Below are 18,558 nucleotides of genomic sequence, written 5' to 3'. Positions count from 1 at the left end.
TTGTGCTAGGCGTTCTCAGTTGAGTGAAAATAGCTTTTGAGCCTCCATGGTAATTTTCAGGGAGCCCGAGTGGTTCTAGGTGTCTTGATAAGAGCGCTGGTCAGCTTCTTTGCAGAGCGTGGTTAGGCAGTGTGACTGTTGGTGTGCCCTGTCCTGTCATTACAGCTGTGCCAAGGTACTTCATGTGGCTGTTTTCCAGACTTGGCTGGCTCAGATTACCATTTCTGTGTCTTCTCTAGTTGCTTGCTGACCGAGCCTTTTCCCCTATTCTTCCTTTGTGCCAATGACCATTTGCATGTTAAAAAAAAAAAAAAATACTGGGAGAGAACATGAGGAAAGAAGAGAAGACTCCCTCCTTCTGGAGGCTGTGTTCCTAAAAGCAGGGGACTCCACACGTTTTTCTCTGTGCTCCCCCATCAGAGGTAGCACACGCTTCCCAATATTTTGTATTTTTCTACATGTTATGCCTACAGCCTGTACAGTACGTGAAACTTAATTTTTTCTCACTTTTTAGATAAAAGTTATTTTAAAATAGAAATTCTAAGATGTTGCACACCCCAGTACATACATCCGACTTTGAAAACTTGTGCGGAGATAGTGAGCTTTAATACTTTTTGCTGAGCAACATACCTCACCACTGTATACAATGATTGCATGAGTCTATAGATAGTGCCAAGCAGTCTAAGAGCTATAAATAGACAGGTACATTTCATTAGGGAAAAGTCCTAATGTCTATTTCTAATTCACTGTGCTACTCAAGTTTAACTCCATGTGTATTTGTAGTAGAAATAGCATATTCTGGCTAGAATATGCTAGAAATAGCATATTCCTACAACCAATATTTTTTGAACACCTTCCGACCGTTTACGTTACACGTTACCAGACGCTGACCATTCACTGTACATGATACTGTGTGATGATTCCATTTGACACCTGTAGTCATATATTCTGTTGCTTTTACTAGATACTTTTTAGCATTTTTGTCTCCTGTGGCTATGCTATCAGAGAAATAACTCCTTAATACAGAGCCAAGTGAAATCCGTGAACCACCACCCCCTGAAGTTACTTTAATGGCATAGACTTTTAAATGACTCGTTAATGGTATATGCTCTCTACATATTTGCTATTTGGTCTCGGGAGAGGCAGCTAGAAGGAGATGGAAGAATAGCCTAAGTTGCGTTTAGTGTTTCCATTGTTCCAAAGCCTGGATATAAATGAAAGATGATCATTTCCACTTAATTTATCTGGCTGGATTCCTGTGCCTAATGGCTGCATATATACCATAAACACCGTGAAGAAGCAGCCATGGAAACACTTGTTTTCTTGTTGGGCTAAATTTACTCTGGGTTGAATATTAACACAGTGCCTGGCAGTACTTTAAAAGCAAAAATAGCTTAAGTGTGACTCACTCTGAGTCATTTACTGCTAGTGCTGCTATACTGCCTAGAGCTTGACATTGAACAAGTTGGCAGCCTGTATTGCTACATTTTTTCTAGGAACTCTGAACAGATTTCATTCTTGTGAATTCGCTTGTGCAACGATATTAAATAGAGTAATATGTTTATTTTGTTTCAAAGTCAAATGAATTTGAGAATGGTGAAACTGAAGTATTTTTCTTGGGCTTTCTGGAAAAGCTAGATTCTCAGAATTCTCTTGTGGTTAGAAGACTTACTTTATCTTATAAAGAATTAATAAAACGTCATGGAGGTTTTGTTTTAGAGGCTTGGGCTTTTCTGATAAAAAAAATATCATAACTTCCTGAAAATCATTATAAAAAGGAGCTTAGTAGTCCTACCAAGTAGGAGTCATAAAATTTCTGACATGCCATCCTGAAAGCTTTTTCTCTTTCTTCTTCTTTTTCTCCTTCCTTTTTTTTTTTTTTTTTTTTTTGAAAATACGGTGAGGCATGTAACATAGCCTGCCTTGTAGTTAAGTTGGGTGTATGACTTGTAAAGTCCTCTCTTGTTATTAAAGGTTATATAATGGGAAGTTCATTGGTTTTGAAAGGCAGACCAAACCCACCCACGGGATTTCTATTGGCTCTTTAAATAAATGTATTGCATGCCTTTCCCTGAGTAACCCGTGCGGCTCAGGAGGGAGTGAGCCATTTGTTGGCTGACTGTAGGAAAACCTATAAAGGATTGGTTGGTCTCATCTGGGCTGGGGTCAGGAATGGCTGAGAATCTAAAAGTGTATGTATGAGGATGGTTTTCCCATGGTGTTGCAATCTCTTATTTTAACATGTTTTTGTGTTTAGCTTTTGGAGTTGCCTAACAGTATAATTTCAATTGAGGCTTAGTTTCAACTCTCTTATTATAAACTGTGGGAACATGACTTTTTTTTTTTCTATTTAAAGGCACTATCATTTTTCCTTAGGATTTCAATCATTTATAAAGAAAGTTTTCCTATGATAGCCTAAAGCCAAAATGAGGCTAACCTAATGCTTGATATTATTTTGAAATTGTTTTATCATAAGATTCTTACACTGGAGGATGTAATTCTGGCAGAGAATTTCAACATAGTTGCATAAATTGTGTTTCATATTACAACTTGTTCTCTACTTGACTTCATTGAAATTAATAAAAGGACTCTTTCAGAAGGATCTGGTGAGTTAGCATCATCATTTAAAAAAAAAAAAAAGCGAAGAACTTACTCATAATGTATCCTGTGTTGCTAAGTTTTCAAAGTTAGTGATCTCAGCCACACCCAGACAGCCCTTTGAGAAGACTGAAATCCACTTATTCATTTATGCTGGCTTAAAATTTTGTTCCCAATAAAATAAAAAATAAAAGACAGAGATCGATCTGAATTTTCCCCAAGATGTATGGTGATTTCATGAAAACCTAACATTTGAAAACTGAGTTGCTGCCAAGTCTTGAATATAAAACATAGTTCCTTATTCTGTGGTTGAAGAGGTCCTTTGAAGCAGGGCTTTCTGACTTGGGCTCTGTGACTGCTAAAAATATCCCCACGGTGCTTTTTGTATCCCAGAGAGGTCCTGTCATCCTCCCTTAGATCCAGAGGAGAGAATGTCAGACTGCTGTAGCATTCACTGTGGCAGTTCTGTACATGTGTCTTGCCCATAGGAATGTATGAAGATAACCTCAAGTCTTCATGCAGCGCCCAGCATAAAGTAGATGTTCAATAAAAGCTCATTAAATCTGAATTTGCTTGTAAAACCGGTATTAGCAGCTGCTGATCTTATTTGGCCTGCCAAACTTTGTTCCTTTCCTTTCATTCATTTCTGTACTCAAACATTTATTGAGCTCTTATTATATGCCAGAAACTTGCAAGATAAAAAGTTAAATTAATTTTTAATTAAGATTAAAAAATGAATAAGCCTTCAAGAAGTAGTCTTCACTTGGAGAGGCAGATAAGCACATTATTAACTATGTTCATCATATGCTCTTTTTTTTTTTTATTTTAAGTCTAGGTACAAGGATGGCATGACTTTCAGTTGTGACATTTGGAAAACAAAACAAAACAATAAAAACTTTTGACATTCCTTGAGCATTTACTGTATATACCAGGTCTGTTCAGGGTACTAGGAAGTGTAAGTGACGGTAACATTCCCATTTTACAAAGGAAGGTACTGAGGCTCATAGAAGGTGAGCAGTTTGCCCAACTTGATATTCATGATTCAGACCCAGGAAGTTGGGTTGCAGAGCCCAAGCCCTGAACCGTCACATAAACTGCCTTTTGTTGATTGACTTTACTGAGGGAAAAGAAAAAAACTCTTAGAGTGAGAGAAAACAGGTCAATACACCAGTGATAATGGCATCTCTTTTGTGGAACATTGAATTTTTCCAGGAAGGAGTGATTACTTTGGAGTCCTTTTGCTAAAATCCGTGTTGCTGAAACAAAGTGCCTTCATAAGTAGGCTAATTCTGAGAGTGATTTACCACATACCCAGCATATCTTTCTTAGGCTATATGTGCTAATCCCTAAAATGAGCTGATTCTGAGGACTTCGTGTTCTTTCACATGACCTCAGAGACTAAAATCAGCTCTTAAACCGGTGCTGGGTTCTGCCATTCAGAGAGCAGTGCTTGGAAACAGCTCAGCTAAGAGGAAAGCTTTCCTTCAGTTGAAGGCAGTTTTCTTCCTCTCATCTTGTGGCTCTTTTAAGTTCTCTAACAACCTCTTTCTGTCCTTTCAACTCCATTCACCTCCAACCCCACAATTTTTTTTTATAGGCACCACTACTAAACAGTTATCCAGAGCCTGCTGCTCGTGTTTCTTCCTTGGCTGTGTCCAGGTTCCCAATAGCTGCAGCAGAAGTCGCAGTGGAAATCGTCAGCTCGCCCTGTGCCCATATCCTAGCAGTGGAACACCTCCCTGAAAAGGCAGGGCCCGAAGGAACAGTGAGCAAAGACGCTTCTCCAAGGAGGTCCCCTGGCATTTTTCTCTCTTTCATTGTGTGCTTTTGGGGACAGTTGTTTTTATTTGGTAGGGTGTTTTTTAATTTCTTGGCCTATTTTATAAGAAAGTATTTTGTCTTCACCTGGGAGCAAATTGTACCTCCTTGCTGGACAGAGTCGTCTGCAAGGACCTTGCCGTTTTCAGCCCCTGCAGCCCAGCTTAGGGCCCTTGTAGGCAAATGACCATTCTGCTTAGGGAGTCTGAAACAGAGAGAGTAAGTGCGTTTCCAGGTACAATATTCATGAGTTTTGTGGGTTTTTAAAATTTTTCAACTAATGATTTCCAAAAGGTGAATTTTTAATAGACTTGTTATAGCTTAATCGAAGTATATCATTGAGCCTGAAGTTGCCTTCACTTAGCACCCACACATGTAACACTTAGTAATTAATTACACTTTTGATTCAATACCACTTTATATTTACTTGTAAGAAAAAAGAGCGCATACAATTTTCTTCAGGAAAGCCAGAATCAGACATTTTGTCTTGAGCTTTTTCTCCACACATTAAACCATTGTGTTGGTAATCAAGATGATGCACTGTGGTAAGAAATGCCGTTCTGCCCTGAGGGCATTGTGACTTTTGACTAGATATTCTTGTGCCCCAGTCTTTGTGTGAACTTTCTTTTAAACATGTCTAATCCTGACATTTTAAAATAACATTTTATAAATCTACCGGAAGGGGAAGGTGACCATACAATTATCAGATGGTGAGTTCTAATCATGGGACATTCGCGTGGGTTGTCTGTAATTGAAGACAGTGCATCCTTTGTAATTGAAGACAGTGCAAGTAAGGACGTGGAGATGGCCAGGAACAGAAAAGAGAGGGGTGAATGGCTGCTTTCTCAGTACTGAACCACCTCATATCTGTAGCCGGGATCGGTTCTAGATCTCATCCTTTGGTGTGTGTGTGTGTGTTAAAGATTTTATTTATTTATTTGACAAAGAGCGTGAGTGCACATGTGAGAGCACAAGCAGGGGGAGCAGCAGCAGGAGCGGGAGAAGCAGACTCCCCACTGAGTGGGGAGTCCGACACAGGGCTCCATCCCAGGACCCTGAGATTGTGACCTGAGCTGATTGCAGATGCTTAGCTGACTGAGCCACCCAAGTGCCTCTAGATCTCATCCTTGATGCTTGGAGGCGTTGGGGATTTGGGAGACCAGTTTGGGCATTGCAGGCCACTCTAGGTTAGTGTTTTCCCAGGTTTTCCCTTCCTGACTCTGGAGGAAGGAATGCCACTTGCCAGAGAGGGAATGAGAGTTACTCTTGAGAATAAAGGTATAGTTTTGGAGATGTGGTTGTGATGGGGGGAGAAAATTTGTGGGGAAGATAGAGAGGAAGACACAACTTTCCTTCTCCCCCTTACTCCTCCCTGTTTGACAGTCTGGTTATTTCTGCTTTCTCCCTTGGCTTCCTCTTCTCTCTCCGCCTTCGATGATGGCACTTGTTCTCTCTTCCCTCTCCCTCTTCTTCCTGTGTCCCCACCCCCATTAGCTTCCTTCAGTGGCCCCATCCTACTTCACAGAGGTGTCTACCAGTCGGTACCACATTCACAGCCTGGCTGATGCAGTCTGAGATGCCTGCGTACCCCCACGGTCTGTTTCAGAATCAGCCTTTGCCACCCGGCAAGCTTCGCCAGACTTTCTAGGCTCCCTCGGAGTCACAGTGAGCCCCCCGTACTCATCCTCATCCATCTTCCGGTCGGGTGGACAGTCTCCAGATCCAGGAGACATGAGATGGGAGAGGACCTGCCATGTCCTAGACATTGGTAGTAGAGATTGTATAAATGGTGTCAGTGTCCGTTCTGCAGGTAACAGTGAGAGAGTGTGGGGGTTTCCCCTGGTTGGTAGATGGGGTATCTGCAGCTCAGAGAGAACAAGTCACGTGGCAGACAAGTGGCTGAGCTGGAACGCCAGCTGTCTTTCCCCATCCAGAGCGGTGCTTCACTGCCTGGCAAATAACTAGTCAAATGCTTACTTTCTCTGCTTTCTGTTTACAATTAAGAAAAACTTTCACTATTATCATTTTCTAAACTATGGCATTAATTTTCACTTTTTAATGATGTCTACCTGAATATGTGGAGATTAATATTAATAATCAGGAAATCTTCTACTGGACTAGTAAGACTCTTATTGCAAATCTGACTGAGCTTTAATTAAAATTTCTTTATATTCAGTCTTTTAAAAATTACTTTGTTAATTATATAATTGTGTATATTGTAGAAAATTCAGATAGTATAGGGGACAAAAATAAAAAAAATCAATAATCCCACCACGCAGAAATAGCCACATACCAACATCTTCTGTATTCTATTAGTCTTTTTTCCTGTAAAATATACACTTGCAAATTTGAGATCAGCCCAGTGTCCTTATTATTTCACTCAGTATGCTATGAGCCGGTTAAATATTTGGAAACGTGATTTTAAGATGAGGTCTAATATTCCATTTTGTTAATGTATTGTGATTTTTTTCCTCTTTGAATCATTACCCTCTATTAATACTCATTGGTAGTCTATCCATTGATAATAATGACTATTATCATTTTTTAAAGTCAGTTCGGTGGTTTAAAAATAACTTGTGCAATTGAGCCTGCACTATCAAAAGGTACTATTTTTAGGTCATTTCTTTGTTATTTTAAATTTATGTATTGTAAAGATTAAATAATGATATATCTTTCAGGGAGAAGTTGTCTTCTAAAAATTACTTCAAGGGCTGGAACACGTGTTTGGTGTTTTGTTCTGGTAAAAATCTATTCCTTTTGAAAGCGTTTTCATACATCTGTTAATTCAGTCAGCAGACATTTATTAAATCCTTTCCTATAGAAGGTGTTAATTGCTGAGAATAAAAAGAAGAAAAGCATGCTTTCTGCCTTCAAGAAGCTTATAATTTATGCAGGTAACATGTATATGTATAAACATAGTATAATGGTAAGAGTAGGACTCGAAATAAATACTAAAGTAAAGCCACAGGCAGTGTGCAGGGAGAACACGAAGGAAAAGTGGTTAATTCTGATCAGCAGAGTGAAGGGAAGACTTCCTGGAAGAGTTGACATTTGAGCTGGGCCTTGAGACCTGGGTAGAATTTCCCTCAGAGAAAGCAGCAAAGGGATGTAAGGCTAGGAGTATAGTATAATCAGACCCACAGGCAGCTGGGAGTGCGTTTTGTATTGAAGAAAGCACATGTTCCAGAGGGGCTGGTGGGTAACGTGCCCGGCTGGGGCTAAGGAGGAGGGGGTTGACACGGGGCAGGTGTACGGGAATAGGCAGAGGGCAGTAGTAGAATGGGAACCCAGAGCTAGTAGGGTGTCGGACAACTGATGTTCAATTATGTGTTCCTGGCTCTGCGCTAAGTTCTTCTCATCTGTAATCTCATTTTATTTACAAGACAGTTTGTGAGCTATTTATAACACCACTCAGAGATGGAAGTAAAAGTTCAGAAAGCCTCAGTGATTTCCCTCCAAGTCACAAAGCTTGTAAGAGGCAGGACCAAAACTCAAACGTAGGCCTGAAGTTCATGCTTTCTTTTTTTTTTTTTTTTTTAATTCTACTTACCTAAGTTGAGATAAGAGTATAGAAAGCTCTAAAAACTGTTAGGTGTTTGTGGGCATTGCTGGTTTTTTTGATGAGTGATATTATCTGACTAGTGAAGATATTATCTGACTGGTGGAGGCAGAATGAAGGGTGAGTTGGAAGAAAGATATTACAAGAAATGAGACAAGATTGACAACTATGACAAATCCAAGCAAGACGTGGTGACTCTGGTGACCAAAATGGCAGTGGGAACAGAGATGCAAACATGGAGAGAAGGGATTTGGGGAGAGAATTTAGGCCCTTGGGAAGACTGATGGCCTAAAGGCAATGAGGAGGACTAGATTAGGTTCGTGGTCTCAACTTTTTTTTTCTTTAATCACACATCCCTTAGTAATTAAATACTTTTCAGTGTGTACCCAGTACAGAAATTTTATTATTTTATTTTGTACTCTCCTTTCCAGTGGATTTTGTTGTGCATATCCATTTTAGAGGTCACTGGAATTAATTAAGAAGAATGGGTGTTGGGGAATGTTGACAAGGAGGAAAAGTTAGCAAATTAGAGTTTCATTTCGGACCCACTGAGTTTGCAGTGCCTAAAGGAGTGCAGTCATCTGGAGATGCTTCATATAAAGTTCGAACTGAGTAGTAAAGTAAAATCATACCAAGCTAATGTCCTAGGTGAAATTCAGCTTTATCCTCAAAAGAGAAGCCAGTATTATATTTTTCCTAGTTCTTTTTTTTCATATAAGAATAATTATAGATTAAAGTCAGGAGTCTGTTTTGTATTATTTTTAGTTACATATCTTTAGCTGATTGTCTTAGTGTTTTATCATTTGATTCAACTAAATATTTACAGATTTTTGAAAATGCTATCCTTGGTGGTCTAAATTAAAGAGTTAGTGTTCTTAAAATAACTCTTTTGTATAGTCTAAAACAGGAAAATCTTTTTTTTAAAGACCTTGTAGATTGTAATTTATTGGCTTATTCAGACTTCCTTAAATATTCAAAGGTATCAAGCCTAAACATGTCTTCCGAACAAGGAGATTCATCCAAAGATCAGAATGTCTTTATAAATGGCTTATGCTTTTCAGTAACTTTCTCAGAAGTATAATTCTCATTTCCTTCTGGCTAGTCCTCTGTTACTGAGTTAATACCTATAAAGCCTAGCCCCAAATACTTTCCATTTATTAAGACCCTACAGTTATATGATTAAAGGCACAAATGCTGATTGGTGTTTTGGGGGTGGTTCAGTTCGGTTTGAATTTAATTAAGAATACTATTTTCTCAGCCTTTAGCCAGCAAGATCTTTTATCCTTAATATTCAAAGCATGTTTCCCTTTGGGGAAGTTGGGATGAAAAACAGCTGTAGTTCCTCCAAATCTCATGTAGTTCAGTTAACTTTCTTCCTTTTGTCTATTTCCTTTTCAGCATCAATATTAGTATCCTTGATGAATATTTATTGACTACCCAATGAATAGTGGTACCATTGTAAGTTGATCATATGCCGATGTAGGAAAGCACCTTTTCTTTTTTATTGCTTAATGGATAAAAGGCACAAAGAACTTAACAGACTAGGTCAGATTCACAAAAAGAGTCTTTGGTGCACTTGGGCAAAGAGATTCTCAAAACACGTACGTAAGAATGGAAACATTTCTATTGGAAGAAATGGCATGGCCATACCAAGTGCATGGGTTTCCCTGATCTTGCCCCTGTCTTTCTTAGACAGCAGAGGGCAGCAGCATGAGATAGTAGTTCTCCTGGAGCCATCTGCTTTTACTAGCTCTTTCCTTCGCTGAGCTCAGTACGCACCAGGTACAGCTGCCCTGCATGGACAGTAAATATTTGAGACTGAGGGAGGGGATGAAAGCACCGAACAAAATCATAGTATAGGTGGGCAGTCCATAAAAAGGACAGTATCTGATTTTACATTCTAACCCATATAATCCTGGTCTCTTGTTTTTTAAGTCTTCATTCTAGAGCATTTTTGAGAGAGCAGGTATTTAGGGCCGTTAGTCATAGAAGAAGCCGAACGGTTGCAGGATGTTTGTAGTTGGTTTACAGGTAGGAGCAGCGTGAGCCAGTCTACAGGAAGTGCTGCGCCAGAGTGAGGAATTAGTAAACTTGAATGAATGATTGCTGATGTCTCTTCAGGAAAACAGCTTGTTCTCTAGGTGATCTGGATTCACAGTCAGTAGCCGCTTTGTATTTGACTAGCCTAAAACAGCAGTGATTGTAAAAACAAAGTGACTCAAACATCTCAAGACCTTTGTTCCAGTTCTGTCACTTTAAAATTGTTAAGTGCTCACAGAGCAAGCACTTGAAAGCTTTTTCTCAGTGCCTGGAACAGAGTTTGTGTTTCCTTTTGTGTTACCTCAGAACTGTGATTATCACTTCTGCACACTGTAGGTCACAACCCGCTAGTGAACAGTGACATCATTTGTAAAAGGTTGTGACCAGGATTTTATTGTAAGAGAAAACAGGGTAGATTAGAAAATACCACACGCACCATGCAAACGTTTGTCTATTTAAACTTATGTTCTATATGCTGGGTTGGAAGGTAAAATGTATCTCTTTGTGCAAGTCATGGTAAAAAAAAAAATACTTTTTTTTTTAAAAAATACTTCATTGTAGCATGCATCACATCTTCATGTGATTCTGTTTATAAATCTGTCCCCTCTACTAGACTGAGCACCTCTTGAAAGAAAGAATCACATTTTCACATTTTTTTTGCCTTAAAATTCCTAACACTTAGGACAGATCTGCCTGACATATACAAAGTGTTCGGTATGTGAAACGAATGAATGAGTACATGAATGAAAAATCACTTCTTTCCTCTGAGCCTTCTATTTCTTTTTCATAAATTCAAATGTTACCCACCAGATCTCACAGTGTTATTCTAAAGATCAATTGCGATAATGTATGTGAAAATGCTTTATGCAAGTGTTAGAAGCACAGTCAGGATTATCATCCAGCATAATTTTTCTTGTTGGGCAGATAAGGCTCAGGAACTCTAGAAATCTTAACTCAGTGTTCTCAAGGTGGCATATTCTTTGTTGTTCTTAATAATATTATGATAGGCTTTTTTTTTTAAGCTGTAGAGTTAGAAATTAGTCTTGAAAAATAGGGTGTATGCCTTTTTGAAACTTCTTACTATGAAACATTCAATACACAAAGTAGGTATGGGGAGGAAAACTTTTTCCTTTACCCTTCTAGGTTCTTTTGGTTGGTCTGTTAATTAGATTGACAAAATATTAGCAGGAGATTGAAAGGTTTAAACAGGAGAAGAACAAATTTAATTGCATAGGTACAGGAGCCCCACAAAGTCATGAGAGGCTCAGACACAGGCGGTTGAGGCTTATATGCCATCCTGAGCCAAAGAGAAGGTGGCAGGAGTCTGGGGCCTCAAAGAGGAGGAAGACAGTTCACAGGGAGATGGGAAGAGCTGATGTTTGGTAAACAAATGTTTGTCATACCTTGCAGAGACCATGGGGCACACACAGGACTTTGAACAAGTAGGCTCTGTCAGCTTCCCCCAGCTTACCACACCTAGCTCACACTCTTTGTAGTTACCTCTGGTGATAGTTCTCTTCTGGGAGCAGGCCCTCTATTTAAATTGTTAGAGGCAGTTAAGCAGGAGGTAAAAACCTCTTCCTGACTCTTCTGGGCCTTGATCGTCTTCGGCTCAAAATAATTCACATGCACGTTTCCAGGAGGCTCAATCTGAAGGCACAGGAGAAGATGGATGGACTTCTGTGTATGCATTCTACCTTCAACGAACAGTTGACTATAGCCAATTTTGTTTCATCTGCGTCCTCTCCTACCTTCCTTTCCCATCTTACTGTGAAAGAATAATGGATTTCTTTTCTTCTCCTCCTCTTCCTCTTCCCCCTCTTTGTTTTTCCCTTTTCACGTATATAGAACTTTTTCTTTTTAATTTTTTATTTATTTTGGGGAGAGAGAAAGAATGAGTTCAATGGGGAGAGGCAGAGAATGAAGGAGAGAGATACCCAGGCAGACTCTGCTGAGCGTGCAGCCCGATGCAGGGGTTCAATCTCATGAACCCGAGATCATGACCTGAGCCAAAACCAGGAGTTGGATGCCTAACCGACCGAGCCACCCAGGCCCTAAAGTATGTAGAACTTTTAACAGTCTTTTAAATGAGTTATTCTCTGACAGGAACTAGCAGGTAAACAAGATATATTATTTCCCAAGATTTTCATATGATGGTGACCAAGTATATTGCAAAACATGATCACATTCCAGAGTCGTAACTAGTTCTGGAGGCTTAGTTACACAATTGCCAACTCTGTCATCTTCTGCAGAGATGTGACCTTATAGAAAAGTAGAGAATCTGAAGCATGAGCTTTAAGCTTTTTGAATTTTTGTTTTGTATCATGTAATGTCCTCAAGCCTTTGACCTTTAGCTAGGCGACAAAGTGTATCCAACTGAGACTTCAGGAATACCTTAAAGCTGTAGTAAACTCTGCTTTAAGGCTATACCACAGTCATAACATGGACCTCAGAAGTCATAGTGAACTTAGAAGAAAAGAATTTTTAAAACACAGTAAATAAAAATCATTTATGTTATTAGTTTTTATTGACCTTTTCTGGTTTCATAATTTTGTGATTCAGGACTTCGCGTGATCTAAACATAAGTAATTTTAAACTTTAAAGATGTTTAATTCTGCTAAATAATTTATGTATGAATTATGTGGAAGTTTTTTTCCTCAAAGTCAAACGTGGAGCTCATTTTCATTTTTAATTCCGCATCTCGGATAAACCTCATTGGCTGTGATACTGCCACTGAGCAAAGCTCATTTTCATTTTTAATATAGTACTGCTAGGTTTTGCAATAAATGAGTAATCTGTGATTTTGCATGTCCCCATTGTCTTGAAGTTTTTAATATATCCTTGAAATTTTTTTCCAAAATAAAATAAATATAAGTACACTTTTATTTTAAATTATTTCAAGACAGGGGGCACCTGGGTGGCTCAGTCTTTAAGCGTCTGAGTTCAGCTTAGATCATGATCCCAGGGTCCCGGGATAGAGCCTCGTGTTGGTCTCTCTGCTGAGTAGGGAGCCTGCTTCTCCTTTTCCTACTCCCCCTGCTTGTGTTCCTTCTCTAGCTTTCTGTCTCTCTGTCAAGTAAATAAAATCTTAAAAAAATATAAAAGATTTCAGGACATATTTGTACTAATGTAAAGAGGTTACCCCAAACCCAAGTGGCGAGGGTTGTGGGTTGGGAGTGCCAGCTGGAGGAGGTGAAAGTCACGTGGTCTGCGTGATCTGTGATGTGGATCACAGATCTGGGTAGATTTTTGTCAGGGACATTATCATTCCACCAGTCTCCCTTGCTGGAATCCTAGAAATCATCTCTTCCTCTTTTATTCCCTTCATCTAAGAAATAGATCCTTATAGGTTATTTGTTTAGAAAAATCTCTGGCTTTATCTTTAGCTTTTTGCTTTTTTAAAGGATCTATTTATTTATTCTAGAGAGGACAGAGGGAGAGGGAGAGAGAATCCTCAAGCAGACTCCCCACTGAGCACGGAGCCCAACATGGGGCTCCATTCCAGGAGCCTGGGATCATAACCTGAGCCAAAATCCAGTCGGAATCGACTGAGCTACCCAGGCACCTCTGGCTTTATCTTTTTCGTTCCTGTGCCCAGGGCATCAGTTCTGATCTTTATGAACATACATCTGGACTATAATAACAGCTGAGAAGAAATGAACTAATACTTTGCAACCAAGCCATTTTATGTACATTTAACCCTTAACAACAAACCTGATAGGCAGAGTGGTTATCCGCATGTCTCAAGTTGTGAAAACTGGGCAAGCTCTTACAGGAGCCTTGTATTGCTAAGGAATCTCCTTGCCCTGAGTCTGTCTGTCCCTGGAGTGCATTCTGTATCAAAATACCGTGATAATCTCTCTAAAATGTAACTCTTGCCTAGTAAAAAAATAAATAAATAAATAATAATAATAATAATAATAATTGCTGATCATGCACTTTACAAATTACTAGGATTTTTTCACATTCAATTTCATTCTGCACGAAGTACTCCCTGAGGTTAGTATTATCTTGTATTACTACCTTGTAAGTAACCTGTAATGACTTCTGTTTCCTATCAAACCAATGATAAAGTCTTAATATTGATGACATTCCACATTTTACACTGTGGCCCTGCTGTGTCCATGTAATCATATCTCTCAGTGTAAACTGGAGTATATTTTAGCTAGGGAAGCTTCCTGATGGTCCTCCTCAACTACCATTCTCATCTCTTAGCCTGACATCTGTTCAGACACAGCTCTTGTCCATGTCACCCGCTTTCCCCCATCCCTGTCCTCTCGGTGTGAACTCTACCAGCCCTACAGGGCCCATTTCAAGTCCCACCATTTTGAAGAAGACTTCTCCAATAATTTATGTCTTCTTATCTCTTTTTTTCTTCCTCATTTCCTTTGTCAGATATGTTTGCCCTTGAATGTAATTTAACCCACTGAGCCACCCAGGCGCCCCCTCTTGAATGTAATTTAAAATCTTCTCCCTTAACTGTAAAAGTAATACATTGCCTCACGTAAAAATAATATGTAGGATATTTAAAAGAGAAAAGATAACTCCTGGTTTCCCAATCCCAGTTCATAGAAGGAACCACTGTGACATGTCTTTCCAGTCATATTTCTGTGTATGAACTAGAATGTGCGTGGGCGCATATCCACACACCTGTTTGCACATGTGGAAGATAGATACGGCTACATCTGTTTTCTACAGAGACACCGTCCACGGCTTTCTTTTTTCCACTTGACGGTATATCTTGGAAATCTTTCCATGTTTGGTGAGTGGAAGTGATTTCATTTAAGCACGTTGCTTGATTGGCTCATATTATTTCATGTCAGATCCTTTTATGCATCTGCATTCTTACCTCCCTTCAAAGAAAGAAACCATCAAGCCCTCGAGAGCAGGAGTCACCATGTGGACATTCTCATGTCCATTCCTTCGCTCTTCACTCCTCGTGCATTTATTGCCTATTTTACTGTTTGCGCCGTGGCAAATTAGGGATGTTCGCTTCTCGTCACCCCTAAGGAGCTAGGATACAGTAGGTAAGAACTGAGAAGTGACACAGACTTCTGTTATTGGAAATACGGCCCATTGGGTTATTTGAACAATCCTCTTGCTGAAAACCATCCAAACTGTCGAATGTGTATAAGAAAACATCCTCAGAGCAGCAAAGGGCAAAAAATCAAAGGAAATCTAAGGAACAGCGAGAGTCCACAGGAAGTTTGAAGAACCAAGCTGCTGTAGCCAGAAGGGCATTTGCCAGTGCAGGCGAATTTGAGCTCTGCCTGCCTTATGGGTAGTAAAACTATGCAGAAGGCTAAGGAAATGATGAACATAAAATTCAGCATGATGATTGGTTGGGGGGCGGTGGATGCAGGGAGTTTCTGGAGTACTCAAAATTTTCTATTTATTGACCTGGGAGCAGCTCTTCAGGGAAATTTAGTTTCTGAACAGCATATTTTGTGTAGTTTTTTATATATATGTCATAATTGACAACAAAGAATTAAATGTAGAAGAACAAGTGTAGAACGATATATATAGAACGATCTCCCATGTGTGTCTAGTACATAAATGGATGTGTGCATGTGTGTGTATTACATAAATGGGATCCATGATACATAAATTCTTCATGTTATAGAATACATAAATTTATGTTTGTATACATATATAAGTATGTGTGTTTGGGGCTGCAGGTGTGTGTGTGTGTGTGTGTGTGTGTGTGTGTGTGTGTGTTTCTTGTACATAGAGAAAAGATCTGGAAGAGTATTCACCAAACTACTCAGGTAGAACAGAGATGGGGAAATAGAAAGGAAGGATCCTGTATTTCGTGCTTCACTATTAATTTTTTTTTTAAGTAATCATCATTATTATTTTTTTTTAAAATCAGACTTACTGAAAGATGTGACTTCTGTCTCTGCCCATAAGTATAAAAGGTACTCCCGCTGCCATGCTTCATGCCACTTGGCACAGTACCTTTTTTTTTTTTCTTTAAACACATATCTTGTTCCCTCACTAGGCTGGAGCTCCTAAAGGGAACAAGACAGTGTTGGACTTACATTTCTATTTCTTGTACCTTAAAGAGAGCAAAAGTCTCTAGGCCTCCAGGAAATACAACATTTCCTTAGAGGCTCTTTTGAATGTTATTTTGTACCTGGTACAGCAGTGGACATAAAGTTGGCACAGCAAATACAGGTTGATTTGAATTTAACTGACACTTTGTGGAACCTGTAGGCAGAGGTGGAGTCCACCATGCGGTGCCCCTTTTGATCTCAGAACGCAGGAAAATGAAAATACTCTCTGAAAATTAAAGTAGGAAATGAACATCTACTGGATTAAATCCAAGAGAGTCAACGTGAAGCTAAGAAACATAAAGACTCCTTGGACAGTAAGATTTGACCATAATTAAGGGTACTGGCATCTTAAAAACATGCAAACATATAAAATCTCCATCAGAAGAGCATTTTCTCTGTCTCTAAAACAGAGAAAAAGAAAAGCAATCAATTTGAGTGTTGTGATACCCAACAAAGCACGGTCTGGCCGCTAACACCTGCCAGGTTGAGGCATGCATCCAGCCTGCCTGGCAGGTGGCGAACCCTGTCGTGGAGAGCTGCAGAACCTCTTGCATTTTGTGCTGGGATCCTGTGTAATTATGACTCCACTTGCTCTGCTTCCATGCCCACCAAGCTTCCCTCTGGTAATTTGCCTTCCCAAGGAGATAACGCACTGTCAGGCTGATGGGCATTCAATAGCCTGATTCTTCTGCTGTTCACTGTAAATAATAAAGTCACCCTTTTTTTTTTTTTTTTAAATACATCAGTGTCTTGTGAATTTTGTTAGCATGAGTCTGCATTCCTGGGTCCAGTCAAAGAGATCGGGTATGAGAGTCTATGAGGTCCATCAAGGTAAATGCTACCTTGAGGGTATCTGTGGGAGCGGACTGCTGGATTTCCCAGGTGATGCCCATCCATGATGTCATGCTTCATGTGGCCTTTCCATTCCATACGTCACCAGAATGACTCTGCCCAGAAGTAATCCCTTAAGAACATCTTCATAACGTGCACATTTCAGCTAGAGAGTAACAGTCATAGTATGTCAGTGAGAGTAGACCCTTTTCTTCTGGGTGAGTATTACTTGTTTGGTTTAGCAAATCTCACACCTGTCCAGAGGGATGGAATATATATTGTCAGTGCCACATCATGAGGATCTCTGCCAACTCATTTCCAAGTCTGGCTTCTCCGCCTCTTCTCGCTTCACTCTGGCTCTCATCTCATTGTCCACATTGATCCTGGCATCATTCTCAAGTCACTTCCTAATCTGGTCTCTCTTGCAGCAGCAAAACCTAAAGAAGATGGAAGACACAATGAGGTCGACAAGATTAAGGATAAGGATGCAAGTAGAGCAGGCAATGAACGAGGTTATAGAATTTTTTTCTTCCGTTCTCATCTTTCTCTCTCTCCTCAAAACAGCCCCAGTAGCATTTGGAAGGGTTTCATATACTACACATGTGACGTGTTCAGCTCATCTAGGAATACAACAGAACTTAGACCAGATTTCAATAAATGATTAACAGCAGTTTCTTGCTAAGAAGGATATCAGAGTAGATAATAGGGCACAACCCGTTACAACTCTTAAGGGAATCCAGGAATTCTAAGTGAATGTTGCCTCAAATATGACAACTGTCAGGTAGGGGGAACTTTACTCAATTGAGTTTTCCCCCTTTCTCCTGTTCTTCCCTTCCACCCCAGCTTCCATCCAGCATAACTGACCTCCAAATTTCACCATACATTTATCAGGAATTTACCCAGAACAATCTTCAGTGGTCAGTGCTATTTGAAATAATATATTTTTATGAGTAGGTTAAAGCCCCACAAAAATTCCAGATAGATTAATATAGAATCTTAAAAAGAAGTTTTTACAAACTTGGCTTTTAAAATGTATTTTTCTTTTAACATTCGCGATTTTGTCCATTTATGCAATTGGAGTTCTGCAGCAGAATTAGACACTGTTGGATTATTAGTATGTGTAATAAATTCATGAGGCTTCTATCCATGTACATCATGACCAAGCTCTTCTTGTGTGTTGTTAAATAATACGGGGCTGAATTGCTAGACAGGCAGTTGTGGACCGTTCCTGATTACCTAGATGCTAATTGAGTAATCAACAAATTCACCAGGCCTTTTGACCCAATTTGCCAAATGGGCTTTCATTTTCTTTGGGTGAAAGATGATGCTAATGAGGACAGGGTCCAGCTTCCATTCCCTTGTAAGCAAAGTTTGTTTCACAGCCAGAGACAACGTAGATGGGAGATCAGTAGCCCCCGTGGGGGCTCCATTGTAATGGAAGTTAGGCCCGGTGGCGTTGAAACACAAAGTAATCAAGCCTATCACCACTCTGATGTACCTGTCCTAAGTTTGTGGATTAGTACAGCATCTTAGACAAAAGTGAGCATTTTCTAGAGCAAACCTGGCAGTTTGGTATGTTATATGCTAATAGGAGAACTTACAAAAAAATAAATAAAATAAAGATCATATTCCCATCTTTTATTAAATGTTTAATTA

The 18,558-nt window shown here is 39.5% G+C and overlaps 1 protein-coding gene across 2 annotated transcripts in view; it reads left to right on the top strand.

The window, feature by feature from the left end:
* Positions 1 to 18,558, top strand: part of NSMCE2 (NSE2 (MMS21) homolog, SMC5-SMC6 complex SUMO ligase) — a 214,123-nt gene that overhangs the window by 89,067 nt on the left and 106,498 nt on the right. Inside the window, exon 5 of one of the 2 annotated variants that reach the window (XM_046015903.1) lies at positions 17,331 to 17,414. The exons of the other annotated variant lie outside the window; for it this stretch is intronic. Within the exon in view, the coding sequence (XP_045871859.1) occupies positions 17,331 to 17,414 (84 nt within the window). The remainder of the gene's footprint in view (positions 1 to 17,330; positions 17,415 to 18,558) is intronic. 2 annotated transcript variants of the gene reach the window in all.

This window comes from Meles meles, chromosome 1 (assembly GCF_922984935.1).
Source record: "Meles meles chromosome 1, mMelMel3.1 paternal haplotype, whole genome shotgun sequence".
NCBI lineage: Eukaryota > Metazoa > Chordata > Mammalia > Carnivora > Mustelidae > Meles > Meles meles.
Note: the sequence above shows the minus strand (reverse complement) of the source record. Positions and strands in the feature narration are given on the sequence as shown.